At 36.8% G+C, this 19,951-nt stretch overlaps 1 protein-coding gene and 1 non-coding gene across 2 annotated transcripts; both read right to left on the reverse strand.

Moving 5' to 3' along the window:
- Nucleotides 1–4,319: 4,319 nt before the first annotated feature.
- LOC133289624 (small nucleolar RNA R71) lies at nt 4,320–4,426 on the reverse strand. The gene has a single exon (XR_009748509.1). It is a non-coding gene; the product is annotated as a small nucleolar RNA R71 (small nucleolar RNA).
- Nucleotides 4,427–15,518: 11,092 nt separating this feature from the next.
- Nucleotides 15,519–16,238, reverse strand: LOC133289621 (uncharacterized). Its single transcript, XM_061487603.1, has one exon. The coding sequence runs from the start codon at nt 16,236–16,238 to the stop codon at nt 15,519–15,521; it is 720 nt and encodes a 239-aa protein (XP_061343587.1).
- Nucleotides 16,239–19,951: the final 3,713 nt, after the last annotated feature.

A 19,951-nucleotide genomic window follows, 5' to 3' on the forward strand; every position in this document is an offset into this window, starting at 1 on the left:
GCTTTCCTTGATTGACAATTTAAAATAAAAGACCTTAGCAACTTACGCTTCTTCTTGGGCCTTGAGATTGCTCGTTCTCAACGTGGGATTATTCTAAACCAACGCGAATATGCGCTTAAGTTATTATCAGATGCTGGATTACTAGTTGCAAAATCAGTGTCATCCCCCATGGACTCTTCAACAAAGCTTGGTCGAACTCAAGGAATTCCTTTACCTGATCCTTCTATATATCGAAGACTCATTGGTCGTTTGTTATATCTGACCACAACTCGTCATGATATCTGTTTCGCTGTGCAACAATTATATCAGTTTGTTTCTCAGCCTTCAGATGTTCATTTAGCTTCTGCTTATCGTGTTTTGCGATATATTAAAGGAGCTCCAGGCACTGGACTTTTGTTTACATCTTCTGGAGATATTCATGTTCGAGATTTTGTTGATTCAGACTGGGCATGTTGCCCTGATACGCGACGATCAGTCACCGATTACTGCATCTTTGTTGGGTCTTCCTTAGTTTCTTGGAAGTCCAAGAAACAATCTACTGTATCTAGACCTTCATCGGAGGCGGAGTACAGAGCATTAGCAGCTGCTTCGTGTGAATTACAATGGCTTCAGTTCCTGTTCAATGATTTTGGACTCCCTTGGAACAGACTCGCGTCTCTTTTCTGTGATAATCGGCCTGCAATATATCTGACCCATAACGCAACATTTTATTCATGTAGTTGTATTCCGGTAAAGCAACTCAGAGAATTTGTGTACAAAAAAGTGTCTACTCAATAATAATGAAGTATATTTATAAGTAGAGGATATTCTACAATGGTGAGAGAGTGTTATAATTATTTAAGCTCTTGTGGGTCCTGCTGGGTGTGAGATAAATACCCTCATCTGATGCATGAGGTGCATATATTAGGGAAGTAAAATTTCAGTATGATAAATAATAGAGTAAATACCCTTTTTCGTCCCTAACAATTTTCACGAGGCCCCTTTTGGTCCCCAACAATAAAAAAGGCTCATTTTGGTCCTTAATTTTACAAAAAATAGGGCCACGTTTGTCCTTCCGTTAGTTGGCATCCAACGGCCCAACTAACGGAGCACACGTGGAACGTTATTTTGCTGAGTCACCGTTAAGTATGTCAGCGTGGAAGTAAAACGACGCCGTTTTGAACATGTCTTATGTCTTCTTGGAGTTTTGGACAGCTGACCCTAGCATCGAAGGCCCTATTTGGTCCATGACAAATTTATCGAGGCCCTATTTGGTCCTTAACACTAAAAAAATGGACATGAACACAGAAGTTGCAAGGCATATTACAGCAAACCACCAACCACAAACCTTTCAAACCATCATTGCAGCAATCCAATGACCCTAAGAATGCTGATTTTGCTGATTTATTATTTCTCACTATTTCCTATACCTTTTTTCTTGATCTAACAACTAGTTCATTACTCATGAAATTGCTGATTTTGCAGCTTACACTCTGCCTTAAGAATGCTGTGAAAACAAAAAAGACTGGGGGGCATAAAGGCACAACAACTGTTAGTTACTAGTTACTAGTTACTGTGACTATAACTACGTTTAATTGTCGTTGTAACTTTCTAATCAATAATAGCTAGCAGCTCACTGGTGTACTTCCTTAATAAACATGCAAATTTAGTATTTAATGTTCCTACACCTGTCTTCTATTCTTTATATTGAAACATGTCAGAACATTGTAATTTCATTGTTGTAGTCAGTAAGATGTGTAGGATAATCAACTGTGCTTATCTTAAAAAATCTTAAACAGTACAGTTAAAAATAAAAAAGGGTAAAAAAGAAAAAGAGACCAGACACAACTACCCCTATGGTCAAGAGGCCCTGTTTGTCGCAACGTTGATGGATAAGGATGGGAGAAGGTGACTGATGGGACGTAAATTCGTTCCCATCTAAGCCCATTTTGATGGCAAAATACCATGTGTTCCCTCATCTGATGAGCAACTTCAGCATGAAAATCACTTGTTTTACACATTTGTGACAAAAACACAGTGGGGGAACGTATAGTAATGTATTCCTTTAAAATATATTAAAAGGGGAACGGACTGAGACGCTTTTAATGCACCTACTCCATTCATTTAATGCTTCTGTACACTTTGCAGGTAACGTAGAGTTAAAGACTTCTAAAAAGCAAGGCGGTGCACCAACTGAGCAGCTGGAAACGTGAAGAGCAGAGAATCAAGAGTTCTCATTGGCTGACAACAGAAGCAAAACATGGGAAGGTCTGCAAACAACGGCTAATCATCACCAAACCCTGTTCCATTCAGCAATTCACGCAAGCTTCACACTCTGCTTCCACAGTCCCGTCCCCTCATTCAAGCAACTAGCTCCAAGGGAATTACAGTCTTGCCATTCCTCTTCCAGCTATAAATAGGACCTCCCTCACACAAAAACATCATCGAATCCTGGAGGGTTTGCAGTCCGAAAGGAAGAGATCACTTAGTAGTAGTTAGTAACTTAGTTTAATTTTCAGTTGTAACTATAGTTAAGCGACAACCCCTCTTCCCTTCTCTGTAAACAACCATCAAGAATCCTCACGAGCAAATATCCATCTTTCTCCATTTTCTGTTTCTTTTTGTAAACTGTCTTTTAAATTAATATAAGTGTTTTTCTCTTCGTTCCAATCATTATCTCTTGACTGAATCTCGGGTCTATGTGATCTCAGTTGAGAATAATTATGTTTAAACTATCAGCTATGAGTTGAACTATCTGTGGAACGGGTAAACTGTGAAACTCTTAAAGAACTGTTTTCAAAACTCTTGACCGAAGCTTTTTGTATTTCTTTGGCTAAGTAAGCTATATTCATTGTGCGCCAATGGAAATTGGGTACATACTGAGAAAGGAACTTCCATAAGGAAGGGATTTCAGACAGCTTAGCCATTGGGGGAAGGTAGATGTCATGGCAAAAACGCTACTGGTCACCTTAGGAATAAGGGGCCAACTCGTCCATTTTAAGGTTCTGAACTAAGTACCTGTTGGAGTCAAGGGAGCCATAGGAATATGGAAACTTATGAGCCATCTAGACCATGAGCTGAGGAATCAGAGTTGGCAGGCAAAGAAACTGGGACAAAGCCAAAATGTGCTAAGTCTTGAGTAGAGAAAACAATCCCTTTAAGAGTGAAGCAGTGAATCTATTCCTTCTGTTAAACTGTTTTAACCACCACCCTGTTGTCTCTTGATTATAGTTATTTCTGTTTTAGTAATTTTATTTTATTTTATTTAGTACTTATAAAAACTCCAATGATTATTATCTCACCTTCTTCTAAACAGGAAGGATCACATACATAACACAGCGAGCAACTGTTTGCCATCAGGTTGAACTTACTGTTCCTGAGGAACGTTGTCAAGACAGTAGGGAACGTTTGACCAGACAGTTCATTTACTAACTTTTCTTCTCATTTTCACTCTTTATAAACAGTGATAGAACAATAATTAGCACTATATCCTCGTGAGAACGATAATTTGGGCATTAATACTCCCTTTATTACTTGATGCGTGCACTTGCGCACTTGGGTTGGAACTGAGGGACGAATCTGTGTTCTGCAAAAACAGAAGAACGTCCCCTATCAAAACTTATATTTTTCCACCATCAGAAAACCACCCAACAAGTGTTTGGCGCCGTTGCCGGGGATAGAAACACTAACTGTTGTTCTTATCATTGTTTTCTAACACATATACTGTATATTTGCCTTTACTTTTATATTTTTTTTCTCTCTTTATCACTGAATCTGCTGTGCATATATATACCATGTGCTATTGGTTTATGAGTGAAGAGTTTGAAACAGACTCTAACCACTCCATTGAAGTACCTGAGTTTCTCTTTGATCCTGAGCCAGAACGAACACTCCATAGGAGAAGAAGGAACCTCAGGGAAAGATTTCCTAAAAACATGGTTGATCACAATAATAACAATGAAGAGGTTCCCCCTGAACAGAACTTCAGAACTTTGGCTGCTCCTTTCAGGAACAGACCAGATAGGGGAGTAATCCTTCCCCCTGTAGCACCAAATTTTGAACTAAAACCTATCATGTTCCACATGATTAGGGAAGCAGGGGTCTTCAATGGACTCCCTGCAGAAGATCCTTACACACACCTCACAACATTCCAAGATATTTGTGATAATTTTAAAGTTGAGGGTGTAACAGAAGAGAGTATGAGAATGATGTTGTTCCCTCATTCCTTGGGTTTAAAAGCTAAAACATGGATGAAAACTCTCACTCCTGGATCAATCCACACATGGGAAGAACTCTCTAACAAGTTCATAGAGAGGTTTCTCCCAATGTCTCGACAAGCTGATGTTAAAGCTGAAATCTCTAACTTCAGAATGTTTCATGGAGAAAATCTCTATGAAGCATGGGAGAGATACAAGGACATCATAAGAAAATGTCCAAACCATGGGGTAGAGAGTTGGGGAGTGCTACAATCTTTCTATAAAGGACTTGACCATACTTCTCAATCTCACCTAGATTTTGCTGCAGGAGGATATTTCTTTACAGGAACACTTGAATCAAGATACAAAATCATAGAAGGAACTGCTGAAAGATGTCTCCAATGGCCAATAGACAGAGTGAGCCCAGTGAGGAAGCCAGGCATGCTAGAACTGGATAAACAAACAGCCATGGAAGCCCAGCTGGCATCACTCATGAATGAAGTGAAGAACCTGAAAGCTGACCAAGTGGCACCAAGGATGGAAGTCTTACAACTCACAGCAACTGAAACAGAACCATGCTCAGCCTGTGGTGACCTTCATGACTGAACAGACTGCCCATCCACTGCATTGGTGTGTTATGCAAAAAAATTTGGCAATAGGAACTTCACCAGAGACAATCAACAAGCAGGACGAAATACACATTCAAGCCCTGGAGGAACTATCATTAAGGATCAGAACCACAACACCCAATGGAGGCCACCCATTAACCAGAGACCATTCAACAACAATCAGCAGCAGTATCAGCAACGTAGCAGCAGTGGAACGTTTGAACAAAGAAGAAACAACTATGTTCCATTCCACAGAGATGACCAACACATCAATACCCTGGAAAATTATGTCAAGGAATATGTCATCAGGAATGATGCAGTGGTCAAGAACATTGAGTCCCATCTGGGGCAGATTGCTGCCAACCTTCAAACCAGAACACCAGGATCACTACAAGGGGACACTGAGGTCCCCTCAACCATTTCTGAAACCCCTTGAGAGGTAAGTGCCATGTCTAGTAAAGACATTAAACTAAGCGCTGACTGGGAGACAACCCAGTAGATACATTTGCTCTCTGACAAAGAGCAAAGTTTTAGGGTGGTTATCCATAACCACAAAGCTCCCAAAAAGAAGGGAACGTCTGATGTTCCTCTCCAAAAAGTCCAAATAAAGTACGTTCCGTTCCAGGAACGTAGTTTTGGGGTGGTCCCTGACCACACAATCCCAAATATATATATATATATATATATATATATATATATATATATATATATGTATGTATGTATAGATATAATTATATGTTTTGTTACAAGTTCATTTAGATTTATTAAATAATGGGTGATAGGTTAGTACGTTCCCTTTTCCTTATTTAGTACTCATTGTTGCATGTTTTCTTATTATTCATTTCAGTTAGTTATTTATTAGTTAGGAAAAGACAAAGGGAACGTTCCCTGGGTTAGGAGATAAGAGTGACTGGGACACCTGTCCCTGCTGAGTCACTTAAAAAGATACGCAGCCATATCTAATTTGCATTCATTGCAATTCTTGGAAACACGTGCAGAAAAAGCAACCGTCTCCTCAACCATTAAGACAACTGCACCCTTTCCTTTTCCCTCTCTCCCACGTCTTGACCTAAACCGTTCCATCTTCTCACACTCATCCCATCAGTAACTGATCACCTACATTGACACCACCCAACCTATTCCTGCCAATCTCAGACGTTCCCCCACCAGAGATAGTGAGGAGGAAACACTTGTGGCCTCACTGAAGAAGACCACTCCTACAAAATCCTCCTCCTCTGGCCACGTTCCGGTCAGAAGAACCATCCCTCCTTCTACCAAGGTGAAGAAGGATGCCCCTGTTGCTACTGATGGTAAACAGGGCAAGAAGAAATCTCCTGCCAAACCTCCCCCAAGAAAGGGGGAACGTTCAAGTCAGAGGATAAAGAGGGTCCTCAACAGCAATAGGCCAGAGGGAGCATCCTCTGCAAAGCCTATCACCCTCTCGGACCAGGAGAGTGAAGACAATGAGCCTTTGGCAAAAAGGCTGAAGGCTGGTAGAATGTCAGCACCGAAACCAGCTGCAAAGGAGACGTCCCCAAGCAGCTCAGACTCTACATTTTCTGACATTCCATTCCCACCACCTGCTCACTCTCCACTACAGCAAATCACCCCACAACCCTCTCCTACGCACCAACAAGGATAGGGACAGAAAGACAAAGAAGCAGCATCTGCTGCACAGACATCAGTGGCTGAGCAAGAGGCTCAACCACAGAAGAAAAATGACAAAGGAAAGGGGATTCTCATAGAACCCCCTAAGAAGAAAGCAAAGACAACAGGCCCCAGGTAGATCAATCTGGGGGGCCCTCTGTCATTTCCTATCATCCGTCCCGATACATCTGGGGACGAAGCTCTTGCCAGAGCTTTGGCAGAAGAAGAAGGGATGACAATTCCTCCACTGATGGAGGAACAAGCTGTGACCATGCCCTCATCATCCAGACCACCAGTGGATGAACCCAGCACAACACTTGTCATACCTTCTGCTACTGGCAATAACCAGCAGAAGAAGCAACCTACTTCCTCCCCTACTGCAGCAATCCCCATCGCAGCTAGAAGAAAATCACAAATTGGGATTGCTGAAATCTTTGAAATGCTGGGACAGAAGTTAGAAAAACGGCTGCCAGCAAAGAAATCTGTCCCCCAACGTGACATGACAAGCACCAATGCAGAGCTGCAGGCTCTAAGGGACGGACTGGCACAGCTCTCCTCTGCCTTCAACACCTTTCAGGAACAGCAGAAAGAGAAGAGAGAACAACAGCTCAGCACCATAAAAACAGCCATCAAGGAAGCCAGTGATGCATCCTATAAATCAACACTCCAAGCAGTCCAAGGAGAAATTGCTAAGCCAGCTAACTCCCTTATCCTTTCCAACTCTCTGCGCAACCACACAGCAGAACTCTTACTCAACAGGCTCGTCTCCAAACAAGCTGAAGAACGTAAGGAAACCAAAGAAGCCATCATGGCCTTTGGAACGTACCTGGAGAGGAGGATTCATGAGTTGGAAATGAGACTGTTGGATGTTGAAAAACAAGTCATCCATTTTTGCACTGGCAGAACCATGATGAGATCCACCATCAACTCCCTGGTCGCAATCATCAGCGATTTACTGAAGGATGCTGAGAAATGGCTCCCTATAAATGAAGTCTGCAGATTGCAAGATCTGCTCAGGAGGAGACCATTGACACAGGAAGAGATTGATGAAGCCAAGGAAGCTAAAGCTGCAAAAAGGAACCCTTGGGATAGGAGACCTCCACAATGAAAAGGAGAAACCCTCCTATTTTTCGTAGCTTAGTTTGTTTTCAATCCTGTTTTTAATTTAGTTTCTTTTTGTTCCCTTGTAATTAATCTTTTTGCAATGAAAAAGACTTTTTTTGATCAAACTGTTTGGTATATGCATGCATTTCAGTTATAGTATTAAGACTGCCCAAATTCTTTTGGATTAACTAACATACATGAAACACAAAGTCACTGACTAATCATGTTTGTTCTCTCTCTGAGTACTTGAAAATAGAAACAGTGCAGGGAATTTAATCCTCAGATTTTTGAAAGAAGCTGATCTGTGTGAACTCAAACTGGTAAGGAACGGAAAAATGTCAAACGCCTACTTCTGAAAGCGTTCCTGAGGTGTAACCACAATGAAACTTCTCAGCTTGCCTTAATGCTGTAAGTACTGCTGAAGACAGATGAATTCTGCTGTCAAGGATCAAAACAGAATCACACACTCACCTCACCCCCATCATACACCATCTGGTCAATCAAAAAGAACAAAGAGCGTACTCAACAATGAACAAAAAAAGAACAGAAGAAAAACAAAGAAAAAAAGGGGAACAACCATTCAAAAGAATTCAAGAAAAACCAGAAAACCTTCCTCCAAAGGGGGAAAAAGGTTCAAGAAAAGGTGTTCCCTCAAAAACAGAAAAAGTCCAAGTTCAAAGACACAAAAGTTAAACGTTCCTTGATCCCACAAATCAGACCACCACTTCTTCCACAATTCCATACACTTACCCATCAAAGAATCCTTGGAACGGAAGATAGTTGTACTTCATAGGAACGCAGCAGAAAGGCAAGTTCTGAAGAATCACATCCAGGAATGGACAGAGCAAACACCAACCCATGAGTGACAGTGAGACAAAAGATCAGCAACCTTCTCTTATCTGGGGACAGAATCCTCTTACTGTTTACTATGAAGAGTAGTTCATTTTCTGAAAAGTTCATGGTTGCTCGCAGGCTCAAGTTCCTTTCTGTTATGCTATTCTTTTAAATTGGGCAGACTAATACAATATTTCTGAGTTGTTTGAGGACAACCAACAGTTTAGTTTTGGGGTGTTTGAGGGGACGTAAATTCATTCCCATCTAAGCCCATTTTGATGGCAAAATACCATATGTTTCCTCATCTGATGAGCAACTTCAGCATGAAAATCACTTGTTTTACACATTTGTGACAAAAACACAGTGGGGAACGGATGGTAACGTATTCCTTTAAAATATATTAAAAGGGGAACGGACTGAGACACATTTAATGCACCTGCTCCATTCATTTAATGCTTCTGTACACTTTGCAGGTAACGTAGAGTTAAAGACTTCTAAAAAGCAAGGCGGTGCATCAACTGAGCAGCTGGAAACATGAAGAGCAGAGAATCAAGAGTTCTCATTGGCTGAAAACAGAAGCAAAACATAGGAAGGTCTGCAAACAACAGCTAATCATCACCAAATCCTGTTCCATTCAGCAATTCACGCAAGCTTCACACTCTGCTGCCATAGTCCCGTCCCCTCATTCAAGCAACTAGCTCCAAAGGAATTACAGTCTTGGCACTCCTCTTCAACCTATAAATAGGACCACCCTCACACAAAAATATCATCGAATCCTGGAGGGTTTGCAGTCCAAAAGGAAGAGATCACTTAGTAGTAGTTAGTAACTTAGTTTAATTTTAAGTTGTAACTGTAGTTAAGTGACAACCCATCTTCTCTTCTCTGTAAACAACCATCAAGACTCCTCACGAGCAAATACCCATCTTTCTCCATTTTCTGTTTCTTTTTGTAAACTGTCTTTTAAATTAATATAAGTGTTTTTCTCTTCGTTCCAATCGTTATCTCTTGACTGAATCTCGGGTCTATGTGATCTTAGTTGAGAATAATTATGTTTAAACTATCAGCCATGAGCTGAATTATGTGTGGAACGGGTAAACTGTGAAACTCTTAAAGAACTGTTTTCAAAACTCTTAACCGAAGCTTTTTGTATTTCTTTGGCTAAGTAAGCTATATTCATTGTGCGCCAATGGAAATTGGGTACATACTGAGAAAGGAACTTCCATAAGGAAGGGGTTTCAGACAGCTTAGCCACTGGGGTAAGGTAGATGTCATGGCAAAAACGCTACTGGTCACCTTAGGAATAAGGGGCCAACTCGTCCATTTTAAGGTTCTGAACTAAGTATCTGTTGGAGTCAAGGGAGCCATAAGAATATGGAAACTTGTGAGCCATCTAGACCATGAGCTGAGGAATCAGAGTTGGCAGGCAAAGAAACTGCGACAAAGCCAAAAGGTGCTAAGTCTTGAGCAGAGAAAACAACCCTTTTATGAGTGAATCAGTGAATCCGTTCCTTCTGTTAAACTGTTTTAACCACCACCTTGTTGTCTCTTGATTATAGTTATTTCTGTTTTAGTAGTTTTATTTTATTTTATTTAGTACTTATAAAAACTCCAATGATTGTTATCTCACCTTCTTCTAAACAGGAAGGATCACATACATAACGCAGCGAGCAACTGTTTGCCATCAGATTGAACCTGCTATTCCTGAGGAACGTTGTCAAGACAGTAGGGAACGTTCGACCAGACAGTTCATTTACTAACTTTTCTTCTCATTTTCACTCTTTATAAACAGTGATAGAACAATAATTAGCACTCTATCCTCGTGGGAACGATAATTTGGGCATTAATACTCCCTTTATTACTTGATGCGTGCACTTGCGCACTTGGGTTGGAACTGAGGGACGAATCTGTATTCTGCAAGAATAGAAGAACGTCCCCTATCAGAACTTATATTTTTCCACCATCAGCAAACCACCCAACAGTGACATGTCAGAGTTTAGATGGGGTATAATCTGAGACTCAAAACCTTTCTGAGCTAAGATAAGAAATTGAACGGACATGTTAGTTAAAGTGGTGTTGGACAGGTTTCTACATAATTATACTTGATAGACCACACACCACATCCATATATGACCCATCTTTGAACACGTTAGTTAAAGATATAATTCTTGCATGTAAGTTTTGTGCAAATACTGTCATATAAGAATCATTTACCATTTATATTGATGAATGAGAGAGGAATAGAAAGAAGGACAGATAGATAGATGGTGATGATTTGGTTAATGTCAGTTATGTAAGTTGCTTTTTATATGCAACTAACATAACCCTTTCAGGAATATTTGATTGTTCCCAGTAGTGCAACATCTACACACATCACTGTGTAGCAATAAGGACTAAAGAATCTACACCACTTTTTTATAAGTTTTAGTTTCTCATGAAAAAGAGAAAGATAGATCATTGGTTGCAGCCACATAACAATTGTTGATACAAGTATATTTATCAGTAATCATAGCTTAAATACAAAATAGAGGGGAAACCAGTAAATATAGTTTTTTTCATTAAATAACATAAGAGTTTAAGCCACATAAGAGTAGCTAATGATTACATAAAATTCCTATAATATACTAATAGGAAGACCAACCTAATATTATTTACAACAAAATAAAAGAAACGCATATGACCACATATTCATATTATGATTCTGTCGTTTGGCCTGAGAAAACAACTAGTTGTTCACAATGTTCTGACTGCTTTATAGTTCTTCCATATAACATAAGATGCACTATACTGCTAAACTATCCTTCTACGAACTTGCAATATGCATTCAACTGATGAATGAATACCAAACACTAAAATCAAAATCTGAACATATAAAACAGAAAATAAAACTAAAATTCTACATTGTCAGATGTGTACCTTGAGGAGGAGCATGTGTCTTGGGAAGGGTGACCTTAGTAATAGAGAGAACCTGTGGTTGGTGGTTTGAAAGGTTCTTCCATAGGGCCATTGGATTGCTGCAATGGTGATTTGAAAGGTTTGTGGTTGGTGGTTTGCTGTAATATGCCTTGTAACTTCTGTATTCATGTCCATTTTTTTAGTGTTAAGGACCAAATAGGGCCTCGATAAATTTGTCATGGACCAAATAGGGCTTTCGGCTGTCCAAAACTCCAAGAAGACATAAGGCATGTTCAAAATGGCGTCGTATTACTTCCACGCTGGCATACTTAACGGTGACTCAGCAAACTAACGTTCCACGTGTGCTCCGTTAGTTGGGTCGTTGGATGCCAACAAACGGAAGGACAAACGTGGCCTTATTTTTGTAAAATTAAGGACCAAAATGAGCCTTTTTTATTGTTGGGGACCAAAAGGGGCCTCGTGAAATTGTCAGGGACGAAAAAAGGTATTTACTCTAAATAATATTTGTTTCACTTTAATAGTATACTCTTAGGAGCGATTGGTAGATTGGTAGAGAATTTTTTTTTTTTTATCCAGAAATTATGATTCCCGATAATATAGTGGGAAAGTGAGTTTCCCGAAAATGTTATCAAAGTGAGTTTCTTGAATCTATGTTTGGTTGATGATAAAATATTGCTAAATAAACAAAATCTTGTGTAATTTTCCCGGCCCATGATAATCCAAGAATACCACCCTGGATGGTATATTGGTTTAGAAAACACACAAAACGGATTCCTAGAAAAATTTCTTTTCTAAGAAATTCTTTTTAAAAGTGCTACCAAATATGATATTTTTGGATTTCCACCCCCACTTTTCCGAACATCTGAAATAAAATTCTCCTACCAAACACAAATCATACCTTTTTCAGCCCACTATGCGTCCTGTTTTCTGTTAGAAGAAGACAATTAGAAAAAAGAATAATGTTATTATATCAAGTGATTAGAAATTTTCTTTGCATTGTGGATGTGGATGTAATAATTTTGTCACTGCAGGTTCAATTGATGTGTTGTTCATCATATATATTACCCTGAAAATTATTATGATTTAAACAACAACAAATAAATAAATAAATAATTTCTGACAAATATTGGGATAAAAACTGTAGTCTCTTCTTAATTCAAGTGGCTAGTATACTAACATTCGTATAAATCCATCCAAAAAGGACAAAAATGCTAAAAGCAAAATATAGCAAATGAATACATAAAGCCCAAAAACCAAAAATTGAAAGCTGCAAATAGCCACTTAGAGAGCACTCCACTAGGTTCATTTGTGAGCCCCAACAGTGCTCTTGACAGCATCAGCAGCATCTTGTGCCTTTGCCTTCATTTGTTGGCCAGCCTACAACAGTAAATCAGTTTCATCACTCAGAAAAATTGCTAATTAAGATTCACCATCTGATAATTTTGACTTCTACATAATCTTGAGAAGCAGTTGTTGATTATGCATGAACTTTTTCTATAGAATGTTAGTCATCGTAACTAAATTGTTTAAATAGAGAGTAATACTCCTCTCATTTAATATGAGAGAAATTTTGTTTTTCCTACACTAACAAGAAATGTGGAGCCCACAAGTTAAAGAAAAATAAAAAATAAAAATATTGCAGGCAATCTTTTTATGTCTCAGTGACATGATATAGTTATCTCCTACGGTTGGAAAAACAATTTCCCTTAAATAAATGGCCTAACCTCTTGGCAGGATTCTTTGGCAGATTGAGCAGCATTTCTTGCCTTGTCCATCATGTTACTTGCCTTCTCCTAAATCAGCAATAACATTATATCAAGCTATCATGCCACTATAATTGGCAATGATATGCAAAATTTAAAAGGGCAAGTGTAGAAGTGCTAAAACTCACCTGAGCTTGTCCCATGGCTTGGCCAGCCTGATGGCTTGTATTCTGGGATTGATTCATTTTTGGTTTCCCTGTTTTAGTCTTGAAAAAACATAAGGTAACTAACTCAACAAGTACTACTTTACTTAATGTGAAATGTAACTCATAATTGTGGGGTACATATATATAGTTGCTCAAATTAATAAGCTGAATGACACACGTAATGATTTGCACCATTTATCTGAGATGCTTTACTTTGGGCTTAAGACTAGGAATTTCTGTTTATCTTTGCTTGTAAATTGACTGTTAAACCATAGCTGGCTAGAAGCCTAAACTAAAAAAGAAAGCACCAAGCAGTCCAATCCCGCAATGTATTTAAAAAAAAAATAGTGTACCTTAAGATATGCCAATGAACTTTTACATGAACTTTATTCTTAATTAGTTTTAAACTGGATTTTTATTTTTCTTGTTACATTTCATCCCAAAGTCTTTTGGAGTCCAAGAGCAAAGTAAAAACCAACCTAATCTTGGGCTAAAATATTATTTAAGGTCTGTTTGATTTGCTAAAAATCAAGGGACTGGACAAGATAAAAAAAGGTGTGTTATGTTTGATTTGTGAAATAGCTCAAGCACGGGACATTTTAATGTAATTTCAGCATATATATTTTTTATATTATTGCCTAATTATGTATTGTGAAATTTTTTTAAAGAAATTTGATTATTAAAGGCTGACTTTTTAATTAAGTACCAATGAATTATTTTATTATAGTGTATAAAACTTTACATTGACGGCAGAGCAAATTTAAACTATTCCCACGATCAACATCAATTTGAAATTATGAATTTGCTTTTGCTCGTTTTCTATTCTCTCTTTCTTTCAATTTTTTTTTCAATTGTTGTATGTACGCTCTCGTAAGGAAAAATGAAAAATGAACCCACCACTAAGTACATGCATCAACTAATAATGGATTATTCTAACTTAACTAATGGTCTCTGAGTTTGAGTCCATGGAAAAGCAATTATATTAAAATTTTATAAAAAGAATTTTGCAGCTCATATTGTTCTATGCGACTAATAATGAATTAATTAAGTAATCGATGAACTGATAAATTATATATAAAAAAATAAACTAACAACTATTGATTTAAGTAGTAAGGAACTTGTTTTTCTTAATTAAAAATCTCGAATTCGAATCTTGCATATTAAAAAATATGATCTTGGAATAGTCACACCTGTAATGGATCAGACTATCCAAATGAAAAATGGACCTCATCCAAAAAAAGGATCCAAATTCTAAAAGATAAAAAAAACGCACCCTTTACTTGGGAAATTAAAACATAACTAGAAGATAGGCATGTAACTGACAACTTCAATTTTTAAAGTTTGGTCCTGAAGGTTTTTGTAAGAGCCTTTATGACCAAGCATCTTTACTACTTTCACTGACCCCTTGCTATAACAGTGGCATTATGCCTATCCTTGCTTGCTTGTCATTAAATTGTTTTCGTTCACAAAAATTATATCTGCGAAGACTTGTAGAGAGTGAATCACTCACTGCTATTAAATCAAGTGAGAATATTCAGGCTACAACAAATATGCGTAACCCATATATACCTCTGATGATTGCCCAAGCTGCTACAAGGAATATGCAGTTACAACATCGCTCTCATGGCAACCAGAACAAGTTCAACAAAATATTATAAACTACAGCAGATTCTTACAGAGCAATAAAAATCATCTGAGATCATTTAAACATACATCTTTAATCTACTCGACGAACAGGTTGAATGCGCATAAGCACAGCAAATAGCTTTCATTTTCTTTTCTTTTTTCCCCTTCTTTTTTGTAGATTCATAAAATGGTAGTAAAGATAGGTTACTGTAATATGGATTGTTGAGATATATAAAAAATATTAATGTATCCTCACTCAACAGCTTAAGCTTTTGGGATGAATTGGCCTTTACATGATATCACCGGGTTCGATTCTCACCGCTCCCTATTTTCTTTCTAATGGAATTTCTTTCTTCGCACAAGTAGGTGGGCCTGTGCATTGTCCACCCTTCAAGTCCAATGGACTCTCGTGTGAGGGGGCGTGTTGAGATATATAAAAACTATTAATGTATCCTCACCTAACTTAAGCTTTTAGGTTGAATTGATCTTTACATGGATGATCGCCAACTGGGATCACTGACCGAGAGGGAATTCCAACCTGTGCATCTTCGGTCAACCCACTTAGAAAGTTTTAGTTTTAATGCAGAGGGACCTTCGGTACATTGAGCAACAGAGTTACTCCAAAATATAAACACAAGCTGCTAGATGAGAGTGAAAACTTGGGAGGGTCATATCAAAACTATTAATTGGTATTTGACTCATTCAGAAGTCCAACCATTTCTGATAATAGGCACAAGTTCTCGGGGAGACAATGCCATCTGGTGTACAAAAGTTTATTCGTGGACAAACTCCGCAAGGAATGGAAGCCATGGCCCCAGGTTTCTGTTCCCCTCTAACGCCACCCTTGCTTTTGCATCTATAACAAATTTTGCCAACAGGAACAGATGAAAAATCTCGAAACCCAGTGCTCGTCACCTCAATGATTTCATCATCCAAAACCAAAGTTCGTAAAATCTCTTCTATTTGCTGTGTGGTGACTTCAACGGCGAAGACCCCACTCTTTCTGCTCCACTCTAAAACTCCTTCACGTGTGGAAACTTTCTGCCTGAAAATGTATCTCATGCACACGTCCTTTGCAAGGTTTATGAACTCTGTATCAAGACTCCCTTCAGTATACCAATCCCCACCGGTGATTTCCTTGGAGGGTTCAAACTCTGCTGCCATGTAGTGCTTTCTCCCTTTGTTTTGAATATTAACAACCTCCCTTATCAGATTCTTTGACTGAAGAAACTTAAGGGATTTTTTGACCACGTTATCAGGGAGGTTTGTTTCTCGTTTCATGTCTCCTGTCCAGATCCCCATGTCTTTCTTGCTATGAATGAGATTATAGAGTATGCGTTCTCCGTCAGTCAAAGACCCAGAAACTAAAGCCAAGTCTTGTCGTTTCCTTTTAAGGGAAGAAGATCCTTGCAAACGACTCATTCCTTATAAGCAAAAAATGGAAAGTACAATTGTAAGTGATTATATTACTGAAATGGTTCATCGAAAATTGAAGTACTTTAACTTTAAAATGAATAACACTTGCCTGTAGATCATATTATAAATTAAAATGTTGAGTGAATCATGATAGAGGATTTTAAAACCCTGTTACATCTAAATCTTTGAACATGAAAAAAAGGAAATCAGCACTATTGGAAAATTAATATAATCCAATGATCATTATTTTAAGACATCTACGACTACGACTACGACAACTCCAACCCCAGAACAAGTGCCAGAATCCAAAATTCATAATAAAGACATCTCTCAAGTAGTTTTTATTTTCAAGGCAACAGTAAAAGAGATAACGAGACTACAAACCTTTAACTAAAATAACCAATACCCAATAATCATGATGAAATAACAAAGAAATGTTTGCCCATTGTAACTCTGAAGCCACAATTTTGCTAGACTAATCACATTCTCGATGTGTGTCAAAATTGCAAGGGGATTGATCAATTCCCCAAAAAATTTATAGCTTCCACTTCCCTTAGCTTGAAAGTGAAGACATCAAATTTGAAAGAAAATAGTCTGATGCAACCGAAGACATGAATTCACATATACTTAGCAGAAACTACACACACACGCACAGTCCTGTATATGCATTTGACTGAATGTAATTCATATTTGGGGATAACAAAATATAATACAAAAGCACATGAAAAGTTAAGTCAGGAAAAAGTTCAATAAAATCAGATGCATATGTATGCACATGATACATGGTCGTTTAGGATCAGTCATTTTCTGGGTATACGAAAGGCATATCAGTTTGTCAAAGCTAACACTAATTCACATGAACAGAAACAGAAAAAATCAACAAACCCACCACGTAGACTCCAACATACTCAGTCACAGTTGATTGGTTCAATGAATAATCAGAAAGAATTCAGTAAATTAAGTATATGAGGCTAGACTAGCTAAACAAAACAATTGCTTCCTACCCCAAGGACCTAACCTAATAATACACAAACAAGAATGAAGATAAACCTGCAAGGTTGAGGAATTCAGCAAACATCAATTTGCAAAATTGGGACTTCCCCTTCGGGCTTTTGTAACTGATTTATTGGAGAAACCACAACTAGCTACATGCATGACAAATCACATTCAGAACAGGGATGAATCTGAACCATCAATTTTATCAAACACTTAGCGTGCAATTTATGCACACTCATGTTACATAGCTTCTCTAACACAATTCAATGAACAAGCAAGCACTACACGAAAAATGAAAGCCCATAAAGCACCAAAGTAAGAATAACAAAAGGTTAAGGTGGTTTCATTTCATTACCAGCTTTGACGATTAGCAAAGGTTCTCTGCGATGCTAAGTGAAACTGCAGAAAATCGTATATGTACATACTATATGGACATATATATAGACATAGGGTATTTTTTTATTTTTTTTTAAGATGATATGGTGTAATTTGTAATATTTTGAAAAAATAACAAACTGCATATTGAATTATAAAGTGTAAAAAAAAAAATGTAAAGAGTAGAAGTTTGAAATAAAACATTTTTATGTGATAGTAGTTATGAACTTTTTTTAAAAAAAAAATATTGAAAATTTTTATTTCTACAAAAGTTAATATATATTTTTAGATATATTGATCAATAGATTTAAAAAAAATTAATATCATATGATATATTTGGAAGAGTTTATATAATACATTACTAAACACTCGATAGTATTATCTTATATAATATATTATCTTATAATGACACAATACGTTAATAGGTCCTATACAGTGCATGACAAATAGGGGTGTAAGTGGGTTAGGCCGGCTTACAGACAATAACGGACCTAGAAAAAAAAATTAATGTCTGCACATTTACAATAAAAGAATAAAGAAAAAAAATTAAAGAAAATTTAAATATATTAAAATACAAAAGAATATATATATATATATAAACTTTAATTTAATATAAAAATAATAATTAAGAATCAACTAAACTGTTATAATACAATATTTTGGGTCATCAACAAAAATTACGGGCCTCAATTTAATCTCTTAGGGAAAAAAAAATCTACTCGTGATCCCTCATAATTCAAAAATAGATCCAGATAATCAAAATGATGATCCTCTGAAATTCTAAAAGACCCACATTAATCCCTCAAAAGGACTAATATGAGTTTATTTTGGAATTTAAAGGGATCACGAGTCAACTTTTTTTTAAGAGATTAAATTGGATCCTATAATATTTGTTGATGACCAAAAATATATTTTGTTTTATTTTTCAAAAAAGTTGTGTGTGCACTTGCACACACTTGCACTCACCTACGTCCGCCACTACTGCCTACAGGGACATACGGTCTAACCTATATTAAGTCAGACTTGGCCTATTACAAATAGTCAAATAGAACAGGCGTAGACTTTTAAAAAAACTATTTAGAAAGCATGTCATAGGTTTTTTTTATATATGTTGAGCCAATAAGCCTACAAGTTGACCTATATTATATTATTTATTTTAATTAAAATAAATAAAAATTTTATTTTAATAATTTTGAGTAAAAAAATAATAATATTTTAGTTATTATTTTAATTATTGAATATTTAATAGGCTAACAGACCTAAGCCAATTTTTTTTTTTAAATATAAGTCAAGCTAAACTTGTAATTTGGGCCTACATAAGCTAACAGGTCAGGTTAGGCCAAAAGTTTTTTATCCAAACAAGATCTATTTAAGCCAAAGTTTAGCATATTTACACTCCTAATGGCAAATCCTGGGCATGTTTGGTGTACAGAAAAGGATAATGCCTGATAGTATTAGACCTGATAGTATAATGTCTGATTGTACAAAACCTGATTAAATTTTAATACTATTCAGCGTTTGGCATTGTATTGTATAAGATAATATTATCCGGTATTTGGTAATGCATTGTATACTGTATAGTACTAGATAGGATAAAAATAAATATATTAGAGAAAAATACACTTTAATATAAAATTTATATAATTTTTCTAAATAAGTTATGGGAAAATTTTTATTAAAATCTATCTATCAGTATATCGAAAAAAATATTAATTTTTTAGAAATAAAATTTTCCAATATTTTTAAAAAAAAAGAGTTCCGGACTATCAAAAAATATTGGTCGACCTTCCCATTATGAGTAAGTTAAACAAATTTAATTAAGCAAAATACTCAAAAACAATTTCAATTTCAATTTAATTCTTAACTACAAATTTAGAGTATAATCGAAGACTTGTGATATTGAAAAAATAACTATATCTTACAATATTGTAATCATTTTGTATTGATAACTCGGTAAAAGTACTTCGTCCTTAGTTGTATGGGTTAATTACAATAAATAAAATTTTTCCATTTTTTAAACAAAATAAAGATAGCAATAGATGGGGCGCTGCCCCTATGCCTATGTCCACCAAAAAGAAAAAAAGATAGCAATACCAATAGGTATGAAAGCTGATGCACCTGTACGATCGCCACATGAATAGAGCCAAGATATTATGTAATAAGCAAATGCTCAATAATAAGTCCAAAGTATATTACTAATGGTATATAATTCAATATAATGCAAAAAGGCAATGGTGAAACTTCTTAGTCATTGCACTTGGTGTTGCAGTGTAAAATTCTATGTTGCACTTGCACGGTTATTGACACGAGACATACGATACCACACGATAATTCGGCATATTTTTATT

The sequence above is a fragment of the Gastrolobium bilobum genome, unplaced genomic scaffold (genome assembly GCF_033153095.1).
Source record: "Gastrolobium bilobum isolate Gb01-03AN ecotype WA unplaced genomic scaffold, APGP_CSIRO_Gbil_v1 utg14230, whole genome shotgun sequence".
In the NCBI taxonomy this organism is placed as follows: Eukaryota; Viridiplantae; Streptophyta; class Magnoliopsida; order Fabales; family Fabaceae; genus Gastrolobium; species Gastrolobium bilobum.